The following is a 26,135-nucleotide window of genomic DNA, read 5'->3' as shown; positions in this document are numbered from 1 at the left end:
GAGCAGCCACATGTGTCCGGCGGGACCCTCGGCAGGGCAGGAACAGGAACACACTGTGCTGTGCCCCCCCCGGTTTCTCAGGGGTGTGGGGCAGTCCTGATTTTGCCCCATAGCGACAACCCAGCCTAGCGTGTGGGGGGGAGGGGCACTGTGCGGCTTCCTGTCCAGCCCCAGCCATGCCAAGCCTGCGGGTGTGGCCGGGGCCCGTGACGGTTGAATCGGGCAGGGGCGACGCACGGACTTGGGCACGGGTTTGCCGCACAAACGTGGTCACCGAACCCCCCTGTGCAGCGGCTGCTGGCACCAGCCCTGCTGCCTTGCTCCAGGCCTGTGTGCGAGCTGCCCGCCCGGCCAGTGTACCCCCCAGAAGCCCCCAAGCCAGGCCCTGCACCTTCCTTAGAAAGCTGTTTATTGACAGTTAAATTATTCTCTTAAATAAAACCCCATGGAATTTAGGAAACACCTGATTGTCTGGGTGGGGCCCCGGGCTGGAGCAGGGAGGTGGGTTCCTGTAGCCCCCCAGCAGGGGTGGGGTCCAGCGCACCATACAGTTCGGACGGCAGTGGCTGGGGGCAGCAGGCATGGCCCAGGGCGGGTAGCAGCCCCCGCAGGGCCGGACGCTGTGAACAGCTGCTCTGGCCGGGGGCAGCCCGGGCCGCGGGGTGAGCGTCTGCTGTGGCCCGGGCACTGGTGAGCGCTGGGCACAGTCCACGCGGCCACGGGGCTGGCCAGGGCGCAGGTCCGGGCAGTGCCGCTGCGGCCCCTGGCACAGCAGCAGGGGCCTGCCTGCGCCCGCAGCCCCGCACAGGGTCCCTGGCTGGCGCCCCTCACACGGGCATCGGCATCTCGTTGTACTCGTCCACCCCTTCCCGCTCGTCGAAGATCGGCTCCGCCTCCTCCGCGTCCAGCTGGGGGGAGAGGGGAGCAAACGGCGGCGGGTGGGTGGGGAGCCGGGGCCGAGGCAGCACCCGGCACTGCCAGACCACCCCCCACCTCTGAGCCAGCACCTCCCGCTGCGTCCCCCCGCCCTGTGCCCAGCCGGCATCTCCCCCGCCCCCGCTGCGGCCCCCCGCCCCATGCCCAGCCGGCGTCTCCCCCGCCCCCGCTGCGGCCCCCCGCCCCGTGCCCAGCCGGCGTCTCCCCCGCCCCCGCTGCGGCCCCCCCTCCCCCCGTGCCCAGCCGGCGTCTCCCCCGCCCCCGCTGCGGCCCCCCGCCCCGTGCCCAGCCATCGCCTCCCCCGCCCCCGCCCCCCGCCCCGTGCCCAGCCATCGCCTCCCCCGCCCCCGCCCCCCGCCCCGTGCCCAGCCATCGCCTCCCCCCTGCCCCTGCTGCGGCCCAGCAGAGCCTCCCACTGCCACAGGGCGGCAGGACCCTCCAGCTACCCCGGTGGGCTGTGGGGGTGGCTCCCCCCACCCCTACCCCCAGCCAGGCCGAGGCTGGCGCCTGAGGGCATCCTGTGGCCCCCCGCACGGGACTTACACACTTCAGCTCGCGGTCGGTGAAGACGCGGGTGAGCAGCCACATGCGGAGCGGCACGGTGAGGATGAGGATGAAGGGGAAGGCCAGGGAGGCTGCCGTGGACATGACGGCCCAGAGCACGGCCAGGCACGCCAGCTGCAGGCCCGTGAAGAGATGCATCCGCAGGGTGCGCACCTGGCCGGGCAGCCGCACGGGGGTTAATGCCCCGGGCCCAGTGCAGAGAGCGGCTTTCCCCGCCGCCCCCGCAGGCGGGCCCCTGCTGGCTCTGTGCCCCCCCCCAGATCCCCACTGCGGGCTCCCCCCGCAACGCGACCGCCAACCCCGCTCCCCCTGCAGTTTGGAATGGGACCCCTGGTACTGGCTCCATTCCCCCCACAGCTGGCACCACCCAGTACCCAATGGGACATGCCCCCCGCCCGGCTCTGTTCCCCCTCCCCCCCACTGCCCCATGGGACATGCCCCCCGCCCGGCTCTGTTCCCCCTCCCCTGGCTCTGCCCAATGGGACATGCCCCCCGGCTGGCTCTGTGCCCCCTCCCCCGGCTCTGCCCAGTGGGACATGCCCCCCGCCCGGCTCTGTGCCCCCTCCCCCGGCTCTGCCCAGTGGGACATGCCCCCCGCCCGGCTCTGTTCCCCCTCCCCCCCACTGCCCCATGGGACATGCCCCCCGCCCGGCTCTGTTCCCCCTCCCCTGGCTCTACCCAATGGGACATGCCCCCCGGCTGGCTCTGTGCCCCCTCCCCCGGCTCTGCCCAGTGGGACATGCCCCCCGCCCGGCTCTGTGCCCCCTCCCCCGGCTCTGCCCAGTGGGACATGCCCCCCGCCCGGCTCTGTGCCCCCTCCCCCGGCTCTGCCCAGTGGGACATGCCCCCTGCCCGGCTCTGTTCCCCCCCCCACTGCCCCATGGGACATGCCCCCCTCCCGGCTCTGTTCCCCCTCCCACCCAGTACCCAATGGGACATGCCCCCCACCCGGCTCTGTTCCCCCTCCCCCCACTGCCCCATGGGACATGCCCCCCGCCCGGCTCTGTTCCCCCTCCCCCGGCTCTACCCAATGGGACATGCCCCCCGGCTGGCTCTGTGCCCCCTCCCCCGGCTCTGCCCAGTGGGACATGCCCCCTGCCCGGCTCTGTTCCCCCCCCCACTGACCCATGGGACATGCCCCCCTCCCGGCTCTGTTCTCCCTCCCACCCAGTACCCAATGGGACATGCCCCCCACCCGGCTCTGTTCCCCCTCCCCCCACTGCCCCATGGGACATACACTCCCCCCCGCCCGGCTCTGTTTCCCCTCCCCTGGCTCTGCCCAATGGGCCATGCCCCCCACCCGGCTCTGTGCCCCCTCCCCCCACTGCCCCATGGGACATACCCCCCCCCCCCGCCCGGCTCTGTGCCCCTCCCCCGGCTCTGCCCAATGGGCCATGCCCCCCGCCCGGCTCTGTGCCCCTCCCCCGCCCTGCGCAGACCTTTTTGACGTAGGTGACGTCGGGGTGATGCTTGGGGGGCATGAGCATCAGGTGCAGACGCTCGTAGAACTGGATGCCGTTCAGCGAGGTCACGCCCATGTAGAGGAAGATCCCAAAGAGCACGGCCAGGGGGATGTGCCGCAGCAGGTCCCCGATGACGATGGACAGGCCTGGCGGGGTGCGGGGGCAGACACTGAGAACCCGCTAAAGGCGCCAGGGCACCTGGGGCCCACGGGAGCTCGCCGCCCCCACCCCGGCGCTGCTCTCTGCAAACGCTGCCCCCGCTACCTGCCCCCAACTCGGCCCCACCCCCACTGCCTGCCCGACCCCCCGATGACCTGCCCCCTCCCACCACTACTCACTCCCATAACAACGTGCGAGTAATTGTGTAATGTTTTAATGAGTCTTGTTTGTGCCTTAGTTTCCCCATATGCTGCATTGTTGCCCAGTGTGGGGAAGGGACCTGTCTGCTCTCAGGGCCGGCTAAGGACACAGGGGCGGGTGTCCCCTGGCTGGGCCCGGTCCCCATCTCAGTGCAGCATGAGAACGGCAAATCCAAGCACCCCGATAGGGACACCCAGGAACCCACGGCCCCAAGGGGGATAGACCTCTCCCCCGCAGGGGAGACTGAACAAGGATCCCCGCTGGAGAACTCGGGGCTAGGAGCAGGAAGGTGGGGACAAGAGTCGGGGGCTGGAAGGAGTCTGACCAAGGAGGCCGCCCAGACAGACAGAGCCGGACCCAAGGGTTCCCCACAGCCAGGCTGGGCTCGGGGCTGGCCAGGATGGACCCTGCTTCACCCTTCATTGCCCCGGGCTGCCCTAAGGGCCCCCTAGGCAGGGCCCCAGCTAACGAGTGACCCCCAGCTGTGCCCGCACTGGGAGGGTCCCTCCAGGGGCTGGGCGAGGGGCCCTAATCCCTGCAGAGCAGCCGAGTCTCCCTCAGGGGCTGTCTCCGGGGGACTCACTGCCTGGAGCTCGTGGGGGTGGGGGGGGAGCTGCAGGCCCATAGGGCCAGTCTAGGGGGCGGTGAGGCCGCGTGGCTCACCCTGGAGGAAGAGCAAGAACCCCCCGGGGGGCTGGCACAGAGAAGGGGCCTCCCAGAGACTGTTCCAAAGCTAGGGGTACAACCCCAAACCTGTGGGTCCGTGACAGGCTCACACTGCCCCCCCACCCCCACCCCAGCCCTGTCCCTGGCCTACCCCTAGGCCAGCTGCCAGGGCTAGTGTCTCCTGTGGCAGACAGGCTCCCCACACGCTCCCAGAATGGGGCAGAGCTGTGTGCAGAGCCCAGGGGAGGGAACGTGAGACTCATGAGGAAGCGAAGGGGCCTCCTAGAAACCGTTCCAAAGCTGGGGGTGCAGCCCCGATGCTGTGGGTCTGTGACACCCACCCCTACAAGCCCCAGGGCTTCCCCAGATTGCCCCCCCATGTCCCAAAGCAACCCCCGGCCCCACAGCTGTGTCTGAGCTCCGCCTGCCCAGTGAGCCGCTCTCCCGGTCGGCAGTGGGCTGGGGAGATGGGGCGGCCGGCGGGACTCACCCACAAGCAGGGCCACCAGCAGCCCCGTGACGCGCTGCTCCTTCACCTCCTGGATCTTGGGCTTGTCGCCGGGGGCCACGGCCTTGCTCATGACTGTCAGGGCGTTGGCGTGGGTCACCGAGCGCACCGTGGCGGCCGCCAGCCAGGGCAGCCCAAAGAGGGCGCAGAAGCCGCCCATGGCCACGATCAGCAGCAGGTCGAGGTGGAAGCCAGAGCCCTTCTGCAGCATGCGCTCTTTCTTACTGATGATCAGCCTGGGGGGCACTGGAGAATCAGGGCCTGCCCCACGACCCCCCAGCCCGGGGCCTCCCCTCTTAGCCCCCCCACATTGCCATGCCCCCCCCACATCCCCCGCCTGCAGGCGGCTCGGCTCACGTGGTGATCTGGGTCTCCATGAAGATGAGGATGAAGACCAGCACGGCTGGCAGGGCGCTGGCCACCATCATCCAGACGGGAAAGGAGCTGCCCTCGCCCAGGGGGTTGATGACCCAGCCCCGCTTCTCCGGGGCCGTCACTGAGAAGCCGCTGGGAACGCTCAGCTTCTGTGGGGGGAATGGGGGGGCCATGAGACCCAATCGGGGGGGGCCCTCGGCACAGGGGGCAATGGGGGATGGGGTCAGGGGGGGACGTGCTGAAGATGGGGGAGCAGGCATGTGGAGGGACAGGGGGATGGGGATGGGGGGCAGGCGTGAGGAGGGATGGGGAGGTGTGGGCAGGGGGGACGGGGGCAGGCATGAGGGGGGATGGGGAGCAGGAGTATGGCAGCAGTGGGACAGGCGTGAGGGGGAATGGGGAGGTGTGGGGTGTTAGGCTATAGATATTCAGGCCTGGCTGTAAAGGCCTATACTCTAAGCCCTGGTCTACACTAGGACTTTAGGTCGAATTTAGCAGCGTTAAATTGATGTAAACCTCCACCTGTCCACACAATGAAGCCCTTTATTTCGACTTAAAGGGCTCTTAAAATCGATTTCCTTACTCCACCCCTGACAAGTGGATTAGCGCTTAAATCGGCCTTGCCGGGTCGAATTTGGGGTACTGTGGACACAATTCGACGGTACTGGCCTCCGGGAGCTACCCCAGAGTGCTCCATTGTGACTGCTCTGGACAGCACTCTCAACTCAGATGCACGATTGTTTGCCTTTGCTCTGACGCAGGGAGGGGCGACTGACGACACGGCTTACAGGGTTGTCTTACAGGGAGCTAAAATCAACAAAGGGGGTGGCTTTACATCAAGGAGTATTTCAGGCAGGACTTCACGGAGGGTTCCAATAAGAAATGGTGCACCTAAGTTATTGTTCTTATTGGAACAAGGAGGTTAGTCTGGCCTCTGATTGATACATGGCTAGATTTACCTCGCTGCACCTTCTCTGTGAGTGACCGCAGTGTGACCTAGAGGAATGAGTCCCCTAGACGGGGGGGGGGGGGGGGGGGGATTTGCAAATGAGTACAAAACAAATCTGGTCTATTTCTTGTTTTGATCCACTCCATCTATCTTTTACATCTTTGGCTGGCAGCAGACGGTGCAGAAGGACTGCATGCCATCCACATCTCATGGCTGCTCGGCAGAAGATGGTACAGTACGACTGCTAGCCATCCTCATCTCTTGCCTGCCCGGCAGAAGATGATGCAATAGGACTGCTAGCAATCCGTATCACCTGCCTGCTCACCATAAGATGGTTCAATAGGACTGACTGCAGGACTAAAGAGAATGACCTGGTCAAGTCACTCCAAATTTAGTCCCTGCGCCCATGTCTGCCCAGGCGCTCCTGATCGACCTCCCACAGGCCACCAGGAGCACCTCGGACATGACGATGACGGCTACCAGTCCAATTGCACCGTCTGCTGCCACAAAGCAAGGGGTTGCTGCTGCTGTGTAGCAAAGCCGTACCGCGTCTGCCAGCACCCAGGAGACATACGGTGACCGTGAGCTGAGCGGGCTCCATGCTTGCTGTGGTATGGCGTCTGCACAGGTAACTCAGGAAAAAAGGCGCGAAACGATTGTCTGCCCTTGCTTTCACGGAGGGAGGGAGGGAACGGGGGCCTGACGATATGTACCCAGAACCACCCGCGACAATGTTTTAGCTCCATCAGGCATTGGGATCTCAACCCAGAATTCCAATGGGCAGCGGAGACTGCGGGAACTGTGGAATAGCTACCCACAGTGCAACGCTCCGGAAGTCGACGCTTGCCTCGGGCCTGTGGAAGCGCTCCGCCGAGTTACTGCACTTAGAGCATTTTCTGTGGGGACACTCACACTCGAATATATAAAACCGATTTCTAAAAAAAACGACTTCTATAAATTCGACCTTATTCCGTAGTGTAGACATACCCTAAGAATTTAGGTGTATTCTTATCACTTGGCTAGTTATAGACGTATAAAAGAAAGAATCAAAATCACTAAAGGAATGTAAGGGGTTTCTAGTGGAACCTAACTTAGCTGCCCCTGACGGTCTCTAGTTGTACAAGATGGGAGTGTAATCGGGGTACAGTTGTGTAAAAGAGTAATCACAGTGCAAGGAATATTAGGCAAAAAAGAATTTTGTGTGTGTGCACAGGTAAAAGAAAAGGAAAAGGGGAGCAATGATGGGAACACTGAGCCTTGGGGTGGCTCTGAGGGATCGGACTGTCGCTTTGGTGGGTGTGCATGAAAACTCTGTGGGCATGGGGGAGGCAGTTACACCATGTGTAAAATTAATATGGCTAATATAATGTTGTGGAGGTTAAACTATATGGAAGGAATGTGCATTTTCCCAGCACGTGTGCAGTGTATATTGGAGAAGGGGTAAAAGAAATGCAAACAAAACATGGTACTTAAATAAAATCCTAATAGGGCTCCAAAAGGAGCCAGAATAGATTGAGCTTTCTTTTTCAGATCTCTGTGTGTTTCGGAGCAGGAGATGAAAGTGGAAAGTAATCAGAACTCTAGTGGAAGTGGAATGTTTCCCTTTTAAGACAGTCTCTGAGCTGCTAGCAGCTTTGGATCCAAAAGCAAGCTGGAAAGCCTCTGTGTAAATGCAAATTACCTAGCTGATGGGCACAAAGGAGCTGCAGATAATGAATACATCTGGTCAGCAAACCAGCTACTAGAAGACTCAGATTATGGCCCTCCAGAAAAGGGAGGTGAAAAAACGAGTCAAGCCTGCAAATAAGGGGAACAGGTTAACCTTAAGGGGGGTGTGTGTGTGTGTGTACAGTGCTAAAATCTGAAGCGGTGTCTCAGCTATTACCTGAGAATAAACGTAAAGCTTGGTACAGCAGAGAAACTATTGCAAACTTGGTCTGTTGTACAAGAGGGGAAACTGAGGTACACCACTAATCTAATTGCCTTTTATGATGAGATTACTGGTTCTGCGGATGAAGGGAAAGCAGTGGATGTATTGTTTCTTGACTTTAGCAAAGCTTTTGACACGGTCTCCCACAGTATTCTTGTCAGCAAGTTAAGGAAGTATGGGCTGGATGAATGCACTATAAGGTGGGTAGAAAGCTGGCTAGATTGTCGGGCTCAACGGGTAGTGATCAATGGCTCCATGTCTAGTTGGCAGCCGGTGTCAAGTGGAGTGCCCCAGAGGTCGGTCCTGGGGCCGGTTTTGTTCAATATCTTCATAAATGATCTGGAGGATGGTGTGGATTGCACTCTCAGCAAATTTGCGGATGATACTAAACTGGGAGGAGTGGTAGATACGCTGGAGGGGAGGGATAGGATACAGAAGGACCTAGACAAATTGGAGAATTGGGCCAAAAGAAATCTGATGAGGTTCAATAAGGATAAGTGCAGGGTCCTGCACTTAGGATGGAAGAACCCAATGCACAGCTACAGACTAGGGACCGAATGGCTAGGCAGCAGTTCTGTGGAAAAGGACCTAGGGGTGACAGTGGACGAGAAGCTGGATATGAGTCAGCAGTGTGCCCTTGTTGCCAAGAAGGCCAATGGCATTTTGGGATGTATAAGTAGGGGCATAGCGAGCAGATCAAGGGACGTGATCGTTCCCCTCTATTCGACATTGGTGAGGCCTCATCTGGAGTACTGTGTCCAGTTTTGGGCCCCACACTACAAGAAGGATGTGGATAAATTGGAGAGAGTCCAGCGAAGGGCAACAAAAATGATTAGGGGTCTAGAACACATGACTTATGAGGAGAGGCTGAGGGAGCTGGGATTGTTTAGCCTGCAGAAGAGAAGAATGAGGGGGGATTTGATAGCTGCTTTCAACTACCTGAAAGGGGGTTCCAAAGAGGATGGCTCTAGACTGTTCTCAATGGTAGCAGATGACAGAACGAGGAGTAATGGTCTCAAGTTGCAGTAGGGGAGGTTTAGATTGGATATTAGGAAAAACTTTTTCACTAAGAGGGTGGTGAAACACTGGAATGCGTTACCTAGGGAGGTGGTAGAATCTCCTTCCTTAGAGGTTTTTAAGGTCAGGCTTGACAAAGCCCTGGCTGGGATGATTTAACTGGGAATTGGTCCTGCTTCGAGCAGGGGGTTGGACTAGATGACCTTCAGGGGTCCCTTCCAACCCTGATATTCTATGATTCTATGATTCATGAATTTCATAAATGACCAGTGAGTGGGGTAATTCACTAGCCTGATTATAAAACAAAATAAGGACAGCCTGGAGGTAATTCTTCTGTTTTTCCTGCAATTAGCAAGGAAATTTGTAAGAGGAAGTGGTATTATTATTAAGCAATAGTCTATCCCCACCGGGGGGGTGGAAATTGTTTCTTTTGTTTTTCAGACACTCTACAAGGAAGCTGGCGCCAGCAGAAAAATAACCCAGAATACCATGGATCTATGTTTTGTGTTGTTTGTCTGTGGTGTTTGTCTTGTTGCTAGCACTGTTGTGTTTTAATGAACAGAAAACCTCATGCATGGGTGGGGGATGGCTTCAAAAGGCTGACCTTGGGGGGGAGATGTGTATGGGAATGCAAAATGCTCAACTAGGAGGCCAGCACCTGTGTAATAGCTACCGTGGAACCTGGAAATGGAACGGTAACTAAGGTGACCCCCACAAGCCCTATGGGAATAATGAAAAGGGGAGGAGCTCACTGGGAATCAGTGGAGGGGTGTGTAAAAGAGTGTGAATCAAGAGAAGATGTTTGGATGTGCCCCTCTCCTGTGACTATGGAGGAGCAGGATCAATGGCCTATGCAAGGGGTGGACAGTTGGGTGTACCGTGTATAAGGTGGTTTGCTGGCAATGTACATATTACTGGGGGCACAATTACACCAGCCCATAACCAAACTACACACAGCTACACGCTGCTACCTGGACTTTGGTGCACAAATGGATCTGTGAATCTTATTGCTGTGAATAATCAAACCAGGGCATATGGCCTGATTCCATACCAAGTGGTCAAGCTGGTTTGGAGAATAACCCATTTCTCTGTGAACATTCAGTGGACTTATGATATGGACAAAAGTATGCAAAATTTGCAGGGGCAGCTTGTTGCAACTGCCAGCAACTGGACACATAAGATCGTGGCCCCGTCGAAGGAGGAGAGGCAGTGTTTTGGGGGTGTCTTGGATGCTGGACCATATTGCAGTGGTCAGGACTCAGTGCTGCTGTGGATTTTGTATTGTTAACTGTACTTGTGTTACGTTGCATAGGGAGATAACCTATCAGGAATGTAATAAGCCCTCCAAACCCTACAGTGCACTGGACAACCCGGACCCAACCTTCTCGGGCCCACTGTAATGGGAAGTCTGGAACACTAATTGGAATAGGTGTGGTATGGCCGTACGAGAGAAGGTGCAGGGCACGGTACTACACAAGGGGCAGTGGGACAGATGGAATAGCGACACCTTCCACCTTGATGCCTGGACCTATCAGGAAATGTGTCGCCATATGTCCTATGCTTTTCCAGGGATACCTGGGCAGGAGGATCCCAAAAGAAAAAGAAAAAAAAGGAGTGGAGTGTTAGGATCTAGATATTCAGGCCTGGCTGTAAAGGCCGATACACTAAGAATTTAGGTGTATTCTTATCACTTAGCTAGTTATAGAGGTATAAAAGAAAGAATCAAAATCACTGTCGGCCGGTGCAAGGGCCTTCTCTCCCTGTGACAGTCTGAGGCCCTGTGCTTAGGCTAAGGCCTTTGGCTAAGCAGCAGAGGCAGCCATAAGCTGGGAAGCGACTGGTCATGTCCTCACATTCCGAACTAGTCCCATTGAAATCAGGTGCTATTGGGCTGTTAGGATACAATTCTGTCCTGATAATGCCTGTCGCCTCCAGAGAACGGGAAGTGCCTAGAAGATGTAAAAGGAAACTTAGTTTGGTAGCATCCTGTCTGGCAAGAACTCACTTATCAATAGCTGGGATGTGAAATCCTCATTTCTGTGTTTGTCCAAACAGTGTAGCCCCCATTTCCCTATTGTTTGTCTATACAGTCTCTGTCTGGTTCTGTGATTGGGGGCGATCAGCGAGTTATCTCAAGTGCCTATACACAAACGCAAGAAGCCTGGGAAACAAGCAGGGAGAACTGGAAGTCCTGGCAAAGTCAAGGAATTAGGATGTGATTGGAATAACAGAGACTTGGTGGGATAACTCACATGACTGGAGTACTGTCATGGATGGATATAAACTGTTCAGGAAGGACAGGCAGGGCAGACAAGGTGTGGGAGTTGCACTGTATGTAAGAGAGCAGTATGACTGCTCAGAGCTCAAGTATGAAACTGCAGAAAAACCTGAGAGTCTCTGGATTAAGTTTAGAAGTGTGAGCAACAAGGGTGATGTCGTGGTAGGAGTCTACTATAGACCAGCGGACCAGGGGGACGAGGTGGACGAGGCTTTCTTCCAGCAACTTGCAGAAGTTACTAGATCGCAGGCCCTGGTTCTCATGGGAGACTTCCATCACCCTGATATCTGCTGGGAGAGCAATACAGCGGTGCACAGACAATCCAGGAAGTTTTTGGAAACTGTAGGGGACAATTTCCTGGTGCAAGTGCTGGAGGAACCAACTAGGGGCAGAGCTCTTCTTGACCTGCTGCTCACAAACCGGGAAGAATTAGTAGGGGAAGCAAAAGTGGACGGGAACCTGGGAGGCAGTGACCATGAGATGGTCGAGTTCAGGATCCTGACACAGGGAAGAAAGGAGAGCAGCAGAATACAGACCCTGGACTTCAGAAAAGCAGACTTTGACAACCTCAGGGAACTGATGGGCAAGATCCCCTGGGAGAATAACATGAGGGGGAAAGGAGTCCAGGAGAGCTAGCTGTATTTTAAAGAATCCTTATTGAGGTTACAGGGACAAACCATCCCGATGTGTAGAAAGAATAGTAAATACTCTGAAATATGGCAGGCGACCAGCTTGGCTTAACAGTGAAATCCTTGCTGATCTTAAATACAAAAAAGAAGCTTACAAGAAGTGGAAGATTGGACAAATGACCAGGGATGAGTATAAAAATATTGCTCGGGCATGCAGGAGTGAAATCAGGAAGGCCAAATCGCACCTGGAGTTGCAGCTAGCAAGAGACGTTAAGAGTAACAAGAAGAGTTTCTTCAGGTATGTTGGCAACAAGAAGAGAGTCAAGGAAAGTGTGGGCCCCTTACTGAAGGAGGGAGGTAACCTAATGACAGAGGATGTGGAAAAAGCTAATGTACTCAATGCTTTTTTTGCCTCTGTCTTCACAAACAAGGTCAGCTCCCAGACTACTGCACTGGGCAGCACAGCATGGGGAGGAGGTGACCAGCCCTCTGTGGAGAAAGAAGTGGTTCGGGACTATTTAGAAAAGCTGGACGAGCACAAGTCCATGGGGCCGGATGTGCTGCAACCGAGAGTGCTAAAGGAGTTGGCGGATGTGATTGCGGAGCCATTGGCCATTATCTTTGAAAACTCATGGCGATCGGGGGAAGTCCCGGACGACTGGAAAAAGGCTAATGTAGTGCCCATCTTTAAAAAAGGGAAGAAGGAGGATCCTGGGAACTACAGGCCAGTCAGCCTCACCTCAGTCCCCGGAAAAATCATGGAGCAGGTCCTCAAGAAATCAATTCTGAAGCACTGAGAGGAGAGGAAAGTGATCAGGAACAGTCAGCATGGATTCACCAAGGGCAAGTCATGCCTGACTAATCTCATTGCCTTCTATGACGAGATAACTGGCTCTGTGGATGAAGGGAAAGCAGTGGACGTGTTGTTCCTTGACTTTAGCAAAGCTTTTGACACTGTCTCCCACAGTATTCTTGCCAGCAAGTTAAAGAAGTATGGGCTAGATGAAAAGACTATAAGGTGGATAGAAAGTTGGCTAGATTGTCAGGCTCAACGGGTAGTGATCAATGGCTCCATGTCTAGTTGGCAGCCGGTATCAAGTGGAGTGCCCCAAGGGTCGGTCCTGGGGCCGGTTTTGTTCAATATCTTCATAAATGATCTGGAGGATGGTGTGGATTGCACCTTCAGCAAGTTTGCAGATGACACTAAACTGGGAGGAGAGGGAGATACAGTGGAGGGTAGGGATAGGATACAGTGGGCCCTAGACAAATTATAGGATTGGGCCAAAAGAAATCTGATGAGGTTCAACAAGGACAAGTGCAGAGTCCTGCACTTAGGACGGAAGAATCCAATGCACCGCTACAGACTAGGGACCGAATGGCTCGGCAGCAGTTCTGCAGAAAAGGACCTAGCGGTTATAGTGGACGAGAAGCTGGATATGAGTCAACAGTGTGCCCTTGTTGCCAAGAAGGCCAATGGCATTTTGGGATGTATAAGCAGGGGCATTGCCAGCAGATCGAGGGACGTGATTGTTCCCCTCTATTCGACATTGGTGAGGCCTCATCTGGAGTACTGTGTCCAGTTTTGGGCCCCACACTACAAGAAGGATGTGGAAAAATTGGAAAGAGTCCCGCGGAGGGCAACAAAAATGATTAGTGGACTGGAACACATGACTTATGAGGAGATGCTGAGGGAACTGGGGATGTTTAGTCTGCGGAAGAGAAGAATGAGGGGGGATTTGATAGCTGCTTTCAACTACCTGAAAGGGTGTTCCAAAGAGGATGGCTCTAGACTGTTCTCAGTGGTAGCAGATGACAGAACAAGGAGTAATGGTCTCAAGTTGCAGTGAGGGAGGTTTAGGTTGGATATTAGGAAAAACTTTTTCACTAGGAGGGTGGTGAAACACTGGAATGGGTTACCTAGGGAGGTGGTGGAATCTCCTTCCTTAGAAGTTTTTAAGGTCAGGCTTGACAAAGCCCTGGCTGGGATGATTTAATTGGGGATCGGTCCTGCTTTGAGCAGGGGGTTGGACTAGATGACCTCCTGAGGTCCCTTCCAACCCTGATATTCTATGATTCTATGATTGTTTCTGTCTGCTGTATAATTAATTTTGCTGGGTGTAAACTAATTAAGATGGTGAGATTTAATTGGTTAAATAATCATGTTACAATATGTTAGGATTGGTTAGCTAAATTTCAGTAAAATGGCTGGTTAAGGTATAGCTATGCAGAACTCAAGTTTTACTATATAGTCTGCAGTCAATCAGGAAGTAAGGTGGGGGGGGAATGGGAACAGGGAATGGGGGTGGGGAAATTAGAATCATGTTTTGCTGAGGGGGGAATGGGAACAGGGACACAGGTAAGGCTCTGTGGTGTCAGAGCTGGGAAGGGGGACCCTAAGGAAGGAAACTGGAATCATGTTTGCTGGAAGTTCACCCCAATAAACATCAGATTGTCTGCACCTTTGGACTTCGGGGATTGCTGTTCTCTGCTCATGGGAGAAGGACCAGGGAAGTGAACGGGTGAAGCAATGGGGGCAGGAGGGAAGGGGGCGGGGGCAGGCATAAGCGGGGATGGTGAGATGGGGGGCAGGGGGCAGGAGGCTGGGACCAACGTGGGAATGGCGGTAATGCCCCAGTGCCCCATCTCCAGGGCACTGTCCCCATCCCCATCCCCCTAGGCCTGGCAGTCCGGAGCCAAGGCCGTGGGGCATCCAGGGGGAATCCACCCGGCTGCGGGAATTTGGCGCCACAGGGCAGGCTGGGCAGTGGTGGGGACGAACCCAAGGCGGCCAGTGCCTGTGGGAACAGGGCCAGGCTGGCGGACGCCGGCTCCACCCAGGGCGTACAGACACGGGGACAGGGAGACGGAACCAGGCGGGTCCCCAGCTCCAGGCTTGGCCAGTCCGCACCAGGGCTGAGCCGCTGGCTCTCCGGGCTTCCCGGGCAGTGTCCCAGGGGTCGACAACCTGCTCTGGGGGAAAGGCTCCTGCTGCCGGGGCCAGACCTAGCTGGGTGCGTCGGTCCCCACAGAGAGCACGAGGCTCCCCCAGCTCAGTGGGACTCGCTGGGCAGAGCTTGCGGGAGGCAGCAGGAAGGCTGGAGCCCTGAGGCTCCATGGAGAGGGGGACCCCTGGGGGTAGGGCAGCTGAGGGGTCCCCCCACGGGGTGTCTGCAGGCCAAGGCACAGCACAGAGCCTGTGGGTCCCTGACACGGGGCCATGGGCCTGCAGGCCCCTCCCCGCCCCACTGACCTGTGTGTACGTGTCCCGGACGCTGAAATCCACCAGCACCATGATGAGGATGGCGATGGGCACCCCGAAGTCCCCGATCACCCGACGGATCTGCAGAGAGCGGGTCAGCACTGGCCAGGGCAGGCCCCAGGAGCCCTGCCCCCAGCAAACCCTGCCTGCCCCCCAGGAGCCCTGCCCCCCTGCCATGGCACAACCTGCAGGGGCCTGCCGCCAGCTCTGCTCCTCCCTGCCCCCCAGCACCTCTCCCTGCCCCGGGCTCAGCCCCCCCTACCCTCCAGCGAACCCGGCGCCCAGCTCTGCCCTTCCCTGCCCCCAGCAAACCCTGCCCCCAGCTCTGCCCCAGCCTGCCCCTTCCTCCCACCCCACAGCTCTGCTCCAGTCCTTCTCCCCCAGCCCCCCATGCCCAGCCTCCCCCACGGCCCCTCGGCTGCCCCACCCACATACCCGTCCCGGGAAGAAGCGGCTGTTCTTGAACTTGCGCAGGAAGAAAGCGATGAAGAAGGTGCCGGCCATGAGCACCAGCGAGAGCAGGGCTGTGTTGGGCTGCCCTGTCACTGCCGGCCCGGCCCGGCCCCACGTCCCGTTCCCCAGGGCCGCGCTGCCATTGCCCCCGCCCAGCGCCTCTGCGCCCGTCCCGTTCGCCTGCCCGCAGCCGTGCAGGGGGTGCTCCTGGAAGATCTGCCAGGAGATCATGGGGGCCTGAGACCCTGCCCACAGCCCCCAGGCCCTCCAGCCGGGACAGCCCCCCACGCCCCACCCCCTCCAGCCCCCACGGCCCCCCACGCCCTCCAGCCAGGACAGCCCCCCATGCCCCACCCCCTCCAGCCCCCACGGCCCCCCATGCCCTCCAGCCAGGACACCCCCCACGCCCCACCCCCTCCAGCCAGGACAGCCTCCAATGCCCCACCCCCTCCAGCCCCCACGGCCCCCCAGGCCCTCAAGCCAGGACAGCCCCCCACGCCCCACCCCCTCCAGCCCCCAAGGCCCCCCACGTCCTCCAGACCCCATGTCTCGCCCACTCCAGCCAGCCCAGCCCTCCATACCCTGCCCCCTCCAGCCCCCACAACCCCCCCGCACTCCGCCGACTCCAGATCCAGCTGTCCACCCCAGCGTGGGATCCCCCCGGCCTTGGCTGGCTGGGCTCAGCCGCCCAGCCTCTCACCTTGGCCAGCTTGGAGAAGGTCTCGTAGATGAAGATGAGGGAGATGAGGAAGGCGAAGATCTCCTGGGTGAAGCGGGATACGAAGCGCACCAGGATGCTGCCCTCCACAGCCACCATCACCAGCACGATGAGGATGAGCCAGAAGCCGATCCACACGCGCCCCACCAGGTACTCCAACCCGTTGGTCGTGCAGAACTGCCGGGGCACAGCCCACAGTGAGGGGGGCCTGCTCCGCGCCCCTGGCCAAGGGCTCCCCTCCCTGCCCCCCAGGCAAGGTCTCTGGGATGCTGTTCCAGGGGCAGCAGGAGCAGAACGGGTGGTGGGGATCGAGGGGCAGGGCAGGCTGGGGGAAGAATAGGCAGCACTGGGGGCACAGGGGCTGGGGGGGCAGGGTCTCTGGGGCTGGCAGGGAGCCTGAGCTGTGGGTCTGCTCCGGGGTTACGGTACAGGACATCAGGAGCCAGCACGACCCCCGACTCCGGCCCCGTGCCCAGCCGCTGCCCTGTACAGAGGGGTTCTCCAAGACACCCCCTGGGACCTGGGGCTCTCTGGAGGCTGCCGGGGAAGTGGGGGTGCTGGGAGGCTGGGGGGGGTTCGTGAAGGTCTCACAGGGCTACAGGGGACCATGGGGGAGGTTGGAGCTCGGGGGGGATAGGGAGGGGTGTCAGTTTAGGGAGAGGCAGGGGATTATTGGGGCTCCAGCGAACTAGCAGGGCACTCTAGGGGACAAACAGGGTTTCTGGGGGACTATCAGGGAGTTCTGGGGGGCTGCTGGGAGTTCTGGGGGGTCTCTTGGGGGCTGTTGGGGGCTCCAGGAGGCTCTGGGAGGCTACTGGGGATTTTGGGGAGCTCTGGGAAGTAATGGGGGGCTCCTAGGGGCTATCTGGGGGTTCTGGGGGCTTTGGGGGTAATGGGAGGCTCCGGGGGCTATCAGGGGGCTCTGAGCCGCTCTCGGGGGTTCTGGAGGGTAACGGGTGGCTCCAGGGGCTATCAGGGAATAATGGGGGGCTTCGGGGCCCTCCCAGGAGTCCTGAACTCACTGTGAAAAAAGCTTCTTCGAAGACGAGCAGGGGCCCGGAGAAGCCGATGACGAGCAGCGGCTGGGCGCCCAGCAGGCAGAACACGATGCCCTGCACGGCCGTGGAGATGATCAGCTCCGACACCCCGATCAGGTCCTGGGTCTTCTCCCCTGCGGGAGCGAGGCCTCAGCGCCGGAGACCGACCCCTCCCCGGCCCCTCCCCACTCACCCCCAGCAATGGGCCTCACGTCCCTCCCCATCCACCCGCCCTGCTGGTGGCATCAGGCCCCGGACTCCTTCCCTAGTGACCCCCCAGCTACATGGGATCCCCAAGTCCCCCCCGGCCAGCCCCTGCCCCCTAGGGAGGTGTTCCCAGAACAGACAGGCAGGGGCATGACACCTACCCCGCCCCGTGGCCCTTACCCAGCCCCCCCACCCCCCAGTCCTCCTTAGGCAGGAGCCTCCCCCTGGGTGATTCTTACGCAGCAGGCCCCCCCCACCCCCCGGCCTGGCGGCTCTTTCCCAGCTGCCCCCCCCACCCCTTACCCAGCAGCCCCCCAAAGGTGATGGCCGGCGAGAGAGCGGCGAAGTAGATGAAGATGATGGCGGCGACGCACTGCGGGTTCAGGCTGTCCCTGAAGTCGCTCAGGTACTTGGGGTAGCGCCGGCTCACGTCACGGACGAGCCCCCCGAAGGGCCGGCCCGTGCGCCGCAGGGGGTCGTCCTCGTCCTCTGCCTCCCCCTCCACCACCTTCAGCTTCAGCAGCGCTGCTCACACAGACAGCCAGTTAGGTGCCCACCCAGCCCCAGCCCCGCGCCATGGGGCCTGGCAGGGCAGGGGGAGCCTTGCCTGCCCGGCCCCAGCCCCAGCCCCAACCCAGCCCCATGCCATGGCCTAGCAGGGCAGATGGAGCTGCAGCCCCACCCCAGCCCCGCGCCATGGGGCCTGGCAGGGCAGATGGAGCTGCAGCCCTACCCCAGCCCCGCGCCATGGGGCCTGGCAGGGCAGAGGGAGCTGCAGCCCTACCCCAGCCCCGCGCCATGGGGCCTAGCAGGGCAGATGGAGCTGCAGCCCCACCCCAGCCCCGCGCCATGGGGCCTGGCAGGGCAGAGGGAGCTGCAGCCCTACCCCAGCCCCGTGCCATGGGGCCTGGCAGGGCAGAGGGAGCTGCAGCCCTACCCCAGCCCTGTGCCATGGGGCCTGGCAGGGCAGAGGGAGCTGCAGCCCTACCCCAGCCCCGTGCCATGGGGCCTGGCAGGGCAGAGGGAGCTGCAGCCCCACCCCAGCCCTGCGCCATGGGGCCTGGCAGGGCAGAGGGAGCTGCAGCCCCACCCCAGCCCCGTGCCATGGGGCCTGGCAGGGCAGAGGGAGCTGCAGCCCTACCCCAGCCCCGTGCCATGGGGCCTGGCAGGGCAGAGGGAGCTGCAGCCCCAACCCAGCCCCATGCCATGGCCTAGCAGGGCAGATGGAGCTGCAGCCCCACCCCAGCCCCGCGCCATGGGGCCTGGCAGGGCAGAGGGAGCTGCAGCCCCACCCCAGCCCTGCGCCATGGGGCCTGGCAGGGCAGAGGGAGCTGCAGCCCCACCCCAGCCCTGCGCCATGGGGCCTGGCAGGGCAGAGGGAGCTGCAGCCCTACCCCAGCCCCGCGCCATGGGGCCTGGCAGGGCAGAGGGAGCTGCAGCCCTACCCCAGCCCTGCGCCATGGGGCCTGGCAGGGCAGAGGGAGCTGCAGCCCCACCCCAGCCCTGCGCCATGGGGCCTGGCAGGGCAGAGGGAGCTGCAGCCCTACCCCAGCCCCGCGCCATGGGGCCTGGCAGGGCAGAGGGAGCTGCAGCCCTACCCCAGCCCCGCGCCATGGGGCCTGGCAGGGCAGAGGGAGCTGCAGCCCCACCCCAGCCCCGCGCCATGGGGCCTGGCAGGGCAGATGGAGCTGCAGCCCTACCCCAGCCCCACGCCATGGGGCCTGGCAGGGCAGAGGGAGCTGCAGCCCTACCCCAGCCCCGCGCCATGGGGCCTGGCAGGGCAGAGGGAGCTGCAGCCCTACCCCAGCCCCGCGCCATGGGGCCTGGCAGGGCAGAGGGAGCTGCAGCCCTACCCCAGCCCCGCGCCATGGGGCCTGGCAGGGCAGAGGGAGCTGCAGCCCCACCCCAGCCCCGCGCCATGGGGCCTGGCAGGGCAGAGGGAGCTGCAGCCCTACCCCAGCCCCGTGCCATGGGGCCTGGCAGGGCAGAGGGAGCTGCAGCCCTACCCCAGCCCTGCGCCATGGGGCCTGGCAGGGCAGAGGGAGCTGCAGCCCTACCCCAGACCCGCGCCATGGGGCCTAGCAGGGCAGAGGGAGCTGCAGCCCCACCCCAGCCCCACGCCATGGGGCCTGGCAGCGCAGGGGGAGCCTCGCCTGCCCGGCCCCAGCCCCAGCCCCACCCCAGCCCCATGCCATGGGGAGCTGCAGCCCTACCCCAGCCCTGCGCCATGGGGCCTGGCAGGGGGGTACCGCCGGCCCCGCCCTGGGCCCGGTACCTTTCTCGGCAGGCGACTTGGGCTCCAGCATGGTGCCCAGCAGCAGCCGGCGCTCCTGCTCCTCTCGCTTCTGGAGCATCTGGCGCTGGAAGTGGGCCACGGAGCGCAGCAGCTCCTCGCCCTGCACCTCGGAGGGCGGCAGCACCACGCTGCAGTCCAGGAACTCATTGATGGCGCTGAGCAGGTCGTGCCGGTCGTCGGCCAGATACGCCGCCTCGTGGAATTGCTGGGGGGGTAACCTGCCGGGTCAGAGGCGCCGTGCGCTGGCCGTGGGCCAGGAGAACACGGATCCTCGGGGGGCTGGGCCCTGGGGCAGGATGACCACGTGTCCAGCCCACAAGGAAGGAAAGTGGGAGACGGCTGGGCCCAGAGGAACCCCCAGGGTTGGGGGCAGAGCCCTGGGACCACGGCCCTACCCTCCAATAAGGGTGAAAGCCAAGATGGAACTGGGGCAGGGGAGTCGAGGAACCCCCAGGGTTGGGGGCAGAGCCCTGGGACCCACGGCCCTACCCTGCAATCAGGGTGAAAGCCGAGATGGAACTGGGGCGGGGGAGTCGAGGAACCCCCAGGGTTGGGGGCAGAGACATGGGACCCACGGCCCTACCCTGCAATCAGGGTGAAAGCCGAGATGGAACTGGGGCGGGGGAGTCGAGGCCCCACAACAGGCCGGGCTGGGGGGGAGCCGGCAGGAGGAGATGGAGCTGGGGCGGGGGTAGGAGCAGGCAGGCTGGGGGGAGCTGGCAGGCTGGGTCGGGGTTACCTTGTCGGACATGAGGGTGGAGATGGAGCTGGGGGGAGAAGTCGGCAGGCCGGAGGGGGAGCTGGCAGGCAGGGGGGGTTACCTTGTCGGACATGAGGGTGGAGATGGAGCCGGGAGGGGGGGGGGGAGGAGCCAGCAGGCCGGAGGGGGAGCCAGCAGACAGGGGGGGTTACCTTGTCGGACATGAGAGTGGAGATGGAGCTGGTGGGGAGCAGCCGGCAGGCCAGAGGGGGAGCCGGCAGGCGGGGGGGGTTACCTTGTCGGACATGAGGGTGGAGATGGAGCCGGGGGGAGCAGCCGGCAGGCAGGGGGGGAGCCGGCAGGCGCGGGGAGTTACCTTGTCGGACACGAGGGTGGAGATGGAGCTGGTGGGGAGCAGCCGGCAGGCCAGAGGGGGAGCCGGCAGGCGGGGGGGGTTACCTTGTCGGACATGAGGGTGGAGATGGAGCCGGGGGGAGCAGCCGGCAGGCAGGGGGGGAGCCGGCAGGTGGGGGAGTTACCTTGTCGGACATGAGGGTGGAGATGGAGCGCCCGATCTCGTGGTAGTCCATGTTGGCGCTGCTGGGCCCCAGCAGCACGAAGAGGAAGCGGACGGGGATGGGCACCTCCAGCACTGAGTCCAGCTCCACGGCCGCCTGCAGCCGCACGAAGGCCATGGTGGGCTGGTCCAGGAACTCCACGCAGCCTGCGGGCCACAGGCCAGTCAGCGCTCACTGGCGGCCCCCAGCGAGGGGGAGCCGAGCCGACACTCGCCCGCAGAAGGGCCTGGCTGCCACGTCCAACCCTGCCCCCCATCGGCCGGCGGGCTCGGCACAGCCTCGGCCCTGGGCCCCTCGGCCCCTCTGCCCAGCCAGCCCCACCTGCCCTTACCCACAAGCACCACCGTGGCCTCTGCGTTTTCCGGGATCTTCTCCAGCAGCTTCAGCTCATGCTTTGACTTCGACCTCGTGATGCCAGCTGGGGGTGCTGGGGTCAGGCTCTCTCGCTGTGAGACAGGAACAGGGAACACCAGGTAAAAACCCCGCCATGGGGTGGGAGCCGAGCCACCAAGCCAAGGGCCCAGGGGTCTTGGGCAGAGTCTGGAGCGGGGACAGGGTGTCAGAGTTAAGGTAAACAGGGGCAAGAGCTCCCTGGGGCGGGGTGCTCAGGAAAGGGGACAAAAGGCCCGGGGGTGGGCTGGGTGGTTAAGAACATAAGAGCAGCCAGGCTGGGTCAGACAGGTCTTCTGACAGCAGCCAATGCCAGGTGCCCCAGAGGGAACGAACAGAACAGGTAATCATCAAGTGATCCACCCCTGTCACCCACTCCCAGCGTCTGGCAAACAGAGGCTAGGGACACCATCTCTGCCCATCCTGGCTAATAGCCATTGAGGGACCTATCCTCCATGAACTTATCTAGCTCTTTTTTTAACCCTGTTACAGTCCTGGCCTTCACAACATCCTCTTGCAAGGAGTTCCACAGGTTGACTGTGCATTGTGTGAAGAAATACTTCCTTTTGTTTGTTTTAAACCTGCTACCTGTTAATTTCATTGGGTGACCCCTAGTTCTTGTATTATGGGAAGGAGTAAATAACACTTTCTTGTTTACCTTCTCCACAACAGTCGTGATTTTATAGACCTCTATCATATCCCCTCTTAGTTGTCTTTTCTCCGAGCTGAAAAGTCCCAGTCTTATTAATCTCTCCTCATACTGCAGCCATTCCAGACCCCTAATCATTTTTGCCCTTTTCTGAACCTTTTCCAATTCCAATATATCTTTTTTGAGATGGGGCGACCATATCCGCATGCAGTGTTCAAGATGTGGGTGTACCATGGATTTATATAGAGGCTATATGATATTTTCTGTCTTATTATCTATCCCTTTCTTAATGATTCCCAACATTCTGTTCACTTTTTTGACTCCCGCTGCACTTTGAGTGGATGTTTTCAGAGAACTATCCACACTGACCCCAAGATCTCTTTCTTGACTGGTAACAGCTAATTGAGACCCCATCATTTCATATGTAGAGTTGGGATTATGTTTTCCAATGTGCATTACTTTGCATTTATCAACATTGAATTTCATCTGCCATTTTGTTGCCCAGTCACCCACTTTGGAAAGATCCTTTTGTCGCTCTTCGCAGTCCTGATTTGGACTTAACTATCTTGAGTAGTTTTGTAACATCTGTAAATTTAATCTGCTGGCCAGCCCTGGTCCCAGGACAGATCCCTGGGGGACCCCACTATTTACCTCTCTCCGCTGTGAAAACTGTTGAGGAAAGGAGACAAGGAGCCCCAGGGGGGCATGTGATGTTATTGACATAATCTGTGACCGTATAGATCATTGTTCCAGACACTGGTATATATTTGCAGCAAATATTGTACAAAGGTTGTCGTGTAAGGTGTCTATGGAGAGGTTCGCAAAAAGAAAAGGAGGACTTGTGGCACCTTAGAGACTAACCAATTTATTTGAGCATAAGCTTTCGTAAGCTACAGCTCACTGCATCCGATGAAGTGAGCTGTAGCTCACGAAAGCTCATGCTCAAATAAATTGGTTGGTCTCTAAGGTGCCACAAGTCCTCCTTTTCTTTTTGCGAATACAGACTAACACGGCTGTTACTCTGAAACCTGTCATTATGGGGAGGTTATGATTTGCTGGTTAGGATGATGCTGTCTGTGTCTGTGTAGCATTTTTGTAGTTGAAGTTAGGAATATTGGCTCTGTCCTTGTATCTTAATATGTTTTGATTCTAAGTAGCCTCAGAGAAGCATTTGGTCAGCTTCCTGAGAAGGGACTATTCTCAGTAAAAAGAACAGGAGGACTTGTGGCACCTTAGAGACTAACCAATTTATTTGAGCATAAGCTTTCATGAGCTACAGCTCACTTCATCCACTGAATGCATCCGATGAAGTGAGCTGTAGCTCACGAAAGCTCATGCTCAAATAAATTGGTTAGTCTCTAAGGTGCCACAAGGACTCCTTTTCTTTTTGCGAATACAGACTAACACGGCTGCTACTCTGAAACCTATTCTCAGTAAGTGCCCAATCAAGAAACACTTAACGCACAATGGACCTTGGGAGACACCAATCCACATCTGAGCTTTCCTGGGAACATTCAAACTAACATGTAAACAATGGCGTCGGCCTGTAAAGAACTGAGTCATGCATGGACATGTGACTTGCCCAGGTGACTCCAAACTCCATCTTGTTGCTGTGATCTTACACAGGAGAACCAAGGGGTTTCCACCCACGAGAGAGAGTATAAAAGGCAGCTGCATCTCCTCCATTTGGTCTTCAATCCTCCGTCTGACCTCTGGAGGAACATTGCTACAAACTGAAGCTCTGAACAAAGGACTGAAAGACCCATCCCAGCTGGGGATATTCTCCAGAGACTTGATTTGAACCTGCCGTTTATTCCTTCACTGCTACAAGAACTTTGCCATGACTGTATGTCATTGATTCCATTGAACCCATTCTAGCTCTCATCTCTATCTTTTTCCTTTTATGAATAAACCTTTAGATTTTAGATTCTAAAGGATTGGCAACAGCGTGATTTGTGGGTAAGATCTGACTGGTATATTGACTTGGGTCTGGGGCTTGGTCATTCAGGATCAAGAGAACCTTTTTTCTTTTACTGGGCTGTTGGTTTTCATAACCATTCGTCCCCATAACGAGTGGCACTGGTGGGGATACTGGGAAACGGGAGTGTCTAAGGGAATTGCTTGTATGACTTCTGGTTAGCCAGTGGGGTAAAACCGAAGTCATCTCAGTTTGGCTGGCTGACATTGCCTTAGTAATAAAGGACACCCAGCTTTGGGCTGTGACTTCCCTGCTCTAAGCAATTTGTCCTGAATTGATACGCTCAGTTGTGTCCCGCCAAAGGCAGCATCGTCACAGTGGTGTAGTCACGCTTGGACCCACAGAACCAGGTCAATTAAGCTTTGGGTCAGAACCCCACGCTATCCAAATTTGAACTTTGGTATTGAGAGTTTGGTTGGTTAAAGAGCAGTTGCAGTGGGTGAGCAAAGAGCATATGAGGGCCTTGACAAAAAAGCCCTGGAAGATTTGTGTTCAGAAAAGGGGATAAGCTTTAGAAAGAAAGCTACAAATCAAGAACTGAGAAATCGGTTAATGGCCAGTGATCAGGAGGCAGGAGCACAGCCCTTACCTGAAGCTACAGAAGCTGCAGAAGCAATTAGAATGCAAAAGGCAGCAAATAAACTGCAACTTGAGCATAAACAGAAACTACCAGATATTTGATTGCTGGAAAAGCAAAAGAATGCTGAATTGGAAAGAGAAGCTGCTGAGAGACAGAAAGAAGCTAAGGAAGAAATGCTAAATTGGAAAGAGAGGCTGATGAGAGAGAGGAACGGGCTCTTAGGGGGCATCTGGAGCTGCTGGCTGCTGAGGAGAAAACTCGCCAGATGCAACAGGAGACGGCCAGACTTCAGCTCCAAGTATTGGAAGAGCAGAGAAAGTCATCGCCACCTGGTACTACACTTCCCTGCCATAACGAAAGAAACTGGGAAAGGATCTGTCCCATTTACAAATATACTGAAGACATAGCGGAATTTCTGTCTACCTTTGAACATCTATGCGCGCTGCATGGGATCCCAGATGAGTAGCAAATGCCTGTCCTGCTGACCAAATTGACTGGAAAAGCCAGGGAAGTATTAAATGAATTAAGGGAACAAGAAGCCTTAGATTATGTGCTGTTTAAAAATTCTGTGTTAAGGCGATTCAAGGTCACCCCTGAGTCTTACCGGGTTAAGTTTAGAAAGTTTAAAATGTGTAATGATGGTACTTTTGTAGAATGTGCTCATAAGCTGATGGGTTTTGTTAAAAAGTGGGTTGTGGGAGCAAAGGCGCATGGGAGTTTTGAAAAACTGCTGAAGTTAATAACTTTGGAACAGTTCTTAGACATTGTGCCTGACCAGGTGAGAGCAGCTGTGTGTGATAGGGACCCTGAGTCAGTCCTACAAGCTGCGGAATTTGCAGATGCCTATACCCAAAACAGGGCTTGGGAAGGGTATAAACCCCAGGGGGAAATTAATCACCATTCTCCCCAGTTCAAGAGAAGGGAAGGATTTGAAAGGAAACCAGGCCCTGACTCTTATAAAGGAGCTCATGGGGGCCCAGAGGGTAGGAACTCTCACCCCAAGAATAAACAGGTTAAATGCTATCACTGTGGTGTGCTTGGCCACATGAAACCAGACTGCCTGGCCCTGAAGGCCAGCCCAAAACCACCAACTCCAAAAGCCACGGTAAATGCCAACTCCATTACTCTGAGCCCCCAGGCTGACCCAAGCTAAAATAGCACCACCTTGAGTCCAGGGGCAAGCCCGGCAGTGGCATGGGAGGAGGTGATGAGCTCACCAGTTATGTCAGGACTGAGGCATGGCAGGGGAGTGAGCGGTTTATTAAGCAGGCAAAGGTCAATGGTGTTCAATGCACGGGCTGGCGAGATTCTGGCTCTGATGTGACTCTAGCTAAGGCACATCTGGGGAAGCCAGAGGACATGTTGCCAGGGGAGTATGTGATGATAGTGGCACAATCTGAATACTCTGTGGACCTGCTGATGGCTAGAATCCACCTTGCGTGGGATGGCCATAAAGGGGATGTGAAGGCTGCTGTCCGGGATTTAATTCCAGCTGATGGTTTGGTAGGAAATAACCTACTGAAGGTGCCTGGCCAAGTTAATGTGGTAACCAGGTTGCAAAGAGAGTTTGGGTCTGTGGCAGATACCCTAATGGATGGCAGTGAGGAGGACTGCA

General features: G+C 58.3%; 1 protein-coding gene across 4 annotated transcripts in view; it reads right to left on the bottom strand.

Annotated features, from left to right (window-relative positions):
- Window positions 1–409: 409 nt before the first annotated feature.
- SLC4A2 (solute carrier family 4 member 2) overlaps window positions 410–26,135 on the bottom strand; it is a 104,162-nt gene continuing 78,436 nt past the window's right edge. For all 4 annotated transcript variants that reach the window (XM_077808642.1, XM_077808641.1, XM_077808644.1 and 1 more), the window contains 13 exons: window positions 21,255–21,369; window positions 20,885–21,069; window positions 19,625–19,850; window positions 17,653–17,874; window positions 17,128–17,276; window positions 16,088–16,282; window positions 15,370–15,603; window positions 14,926–15,015; window positions 4,855–5,021; window positions 4,480–4,733; window positions 2,940–3,109; window positions 1,480–1,653; window positions 410–908 (listed from right to left, as the gene is read on the bottom strand). In XM_077808642.1, coding sequence (XP_077664768.1) covers window positions 828–908; window positions 1,480–1,653; window positions 2,940–3,109; window positions 4,480–4,733; window positions 4,855–5,021; window positions 14,926–15,015; window positions 15,370–15,603; window positions 16,088–16,282; window positions 17,128–17,276; window positions 17,653–17,874; window positions 19,625–19,850; window positions 20,885–21,069; window positions 21,255–21,369 — 2,262 coding nt within the window. In that variant the 3' untranslated portion in view covers window positions 410–827. The remainder of the gene's footprint in view (window positions 909–1,479; window positions 1,654–2,939; window positions 3,110–4,479; window positions 4,734–4,854; window positions 5,022–14,925; window positions 15,016–15,369; window positions 15,604–16,087; window positions 16,283–17,127; window positions 17,277–17,652; window positions 17,875–19,624; window positions 19,851–20,884; window positions 21,070–21,254; window positions 21,370–26,135) is intronic.

This window comes from Eretmochelys imbricata, chromosome 2, assembly GCF_965152235.1.
Source record: "Eretmochelys imbricata isolate rEreImb1 chromosome 2, rEreImb1.hap1, whole genome shotgun sequence".
NCBI classification, from domain to species: Eukaryota; Metazoa; Chordata; order Testudines; family Cheloniidae; genus Eretmochelys; species Eretmochelys imbricata.
The sequence above is the reverse complement of the archived record's forward strand: the minus strand, read 5'-3'. Positions and strand labels throughout refer to the sequence as shown.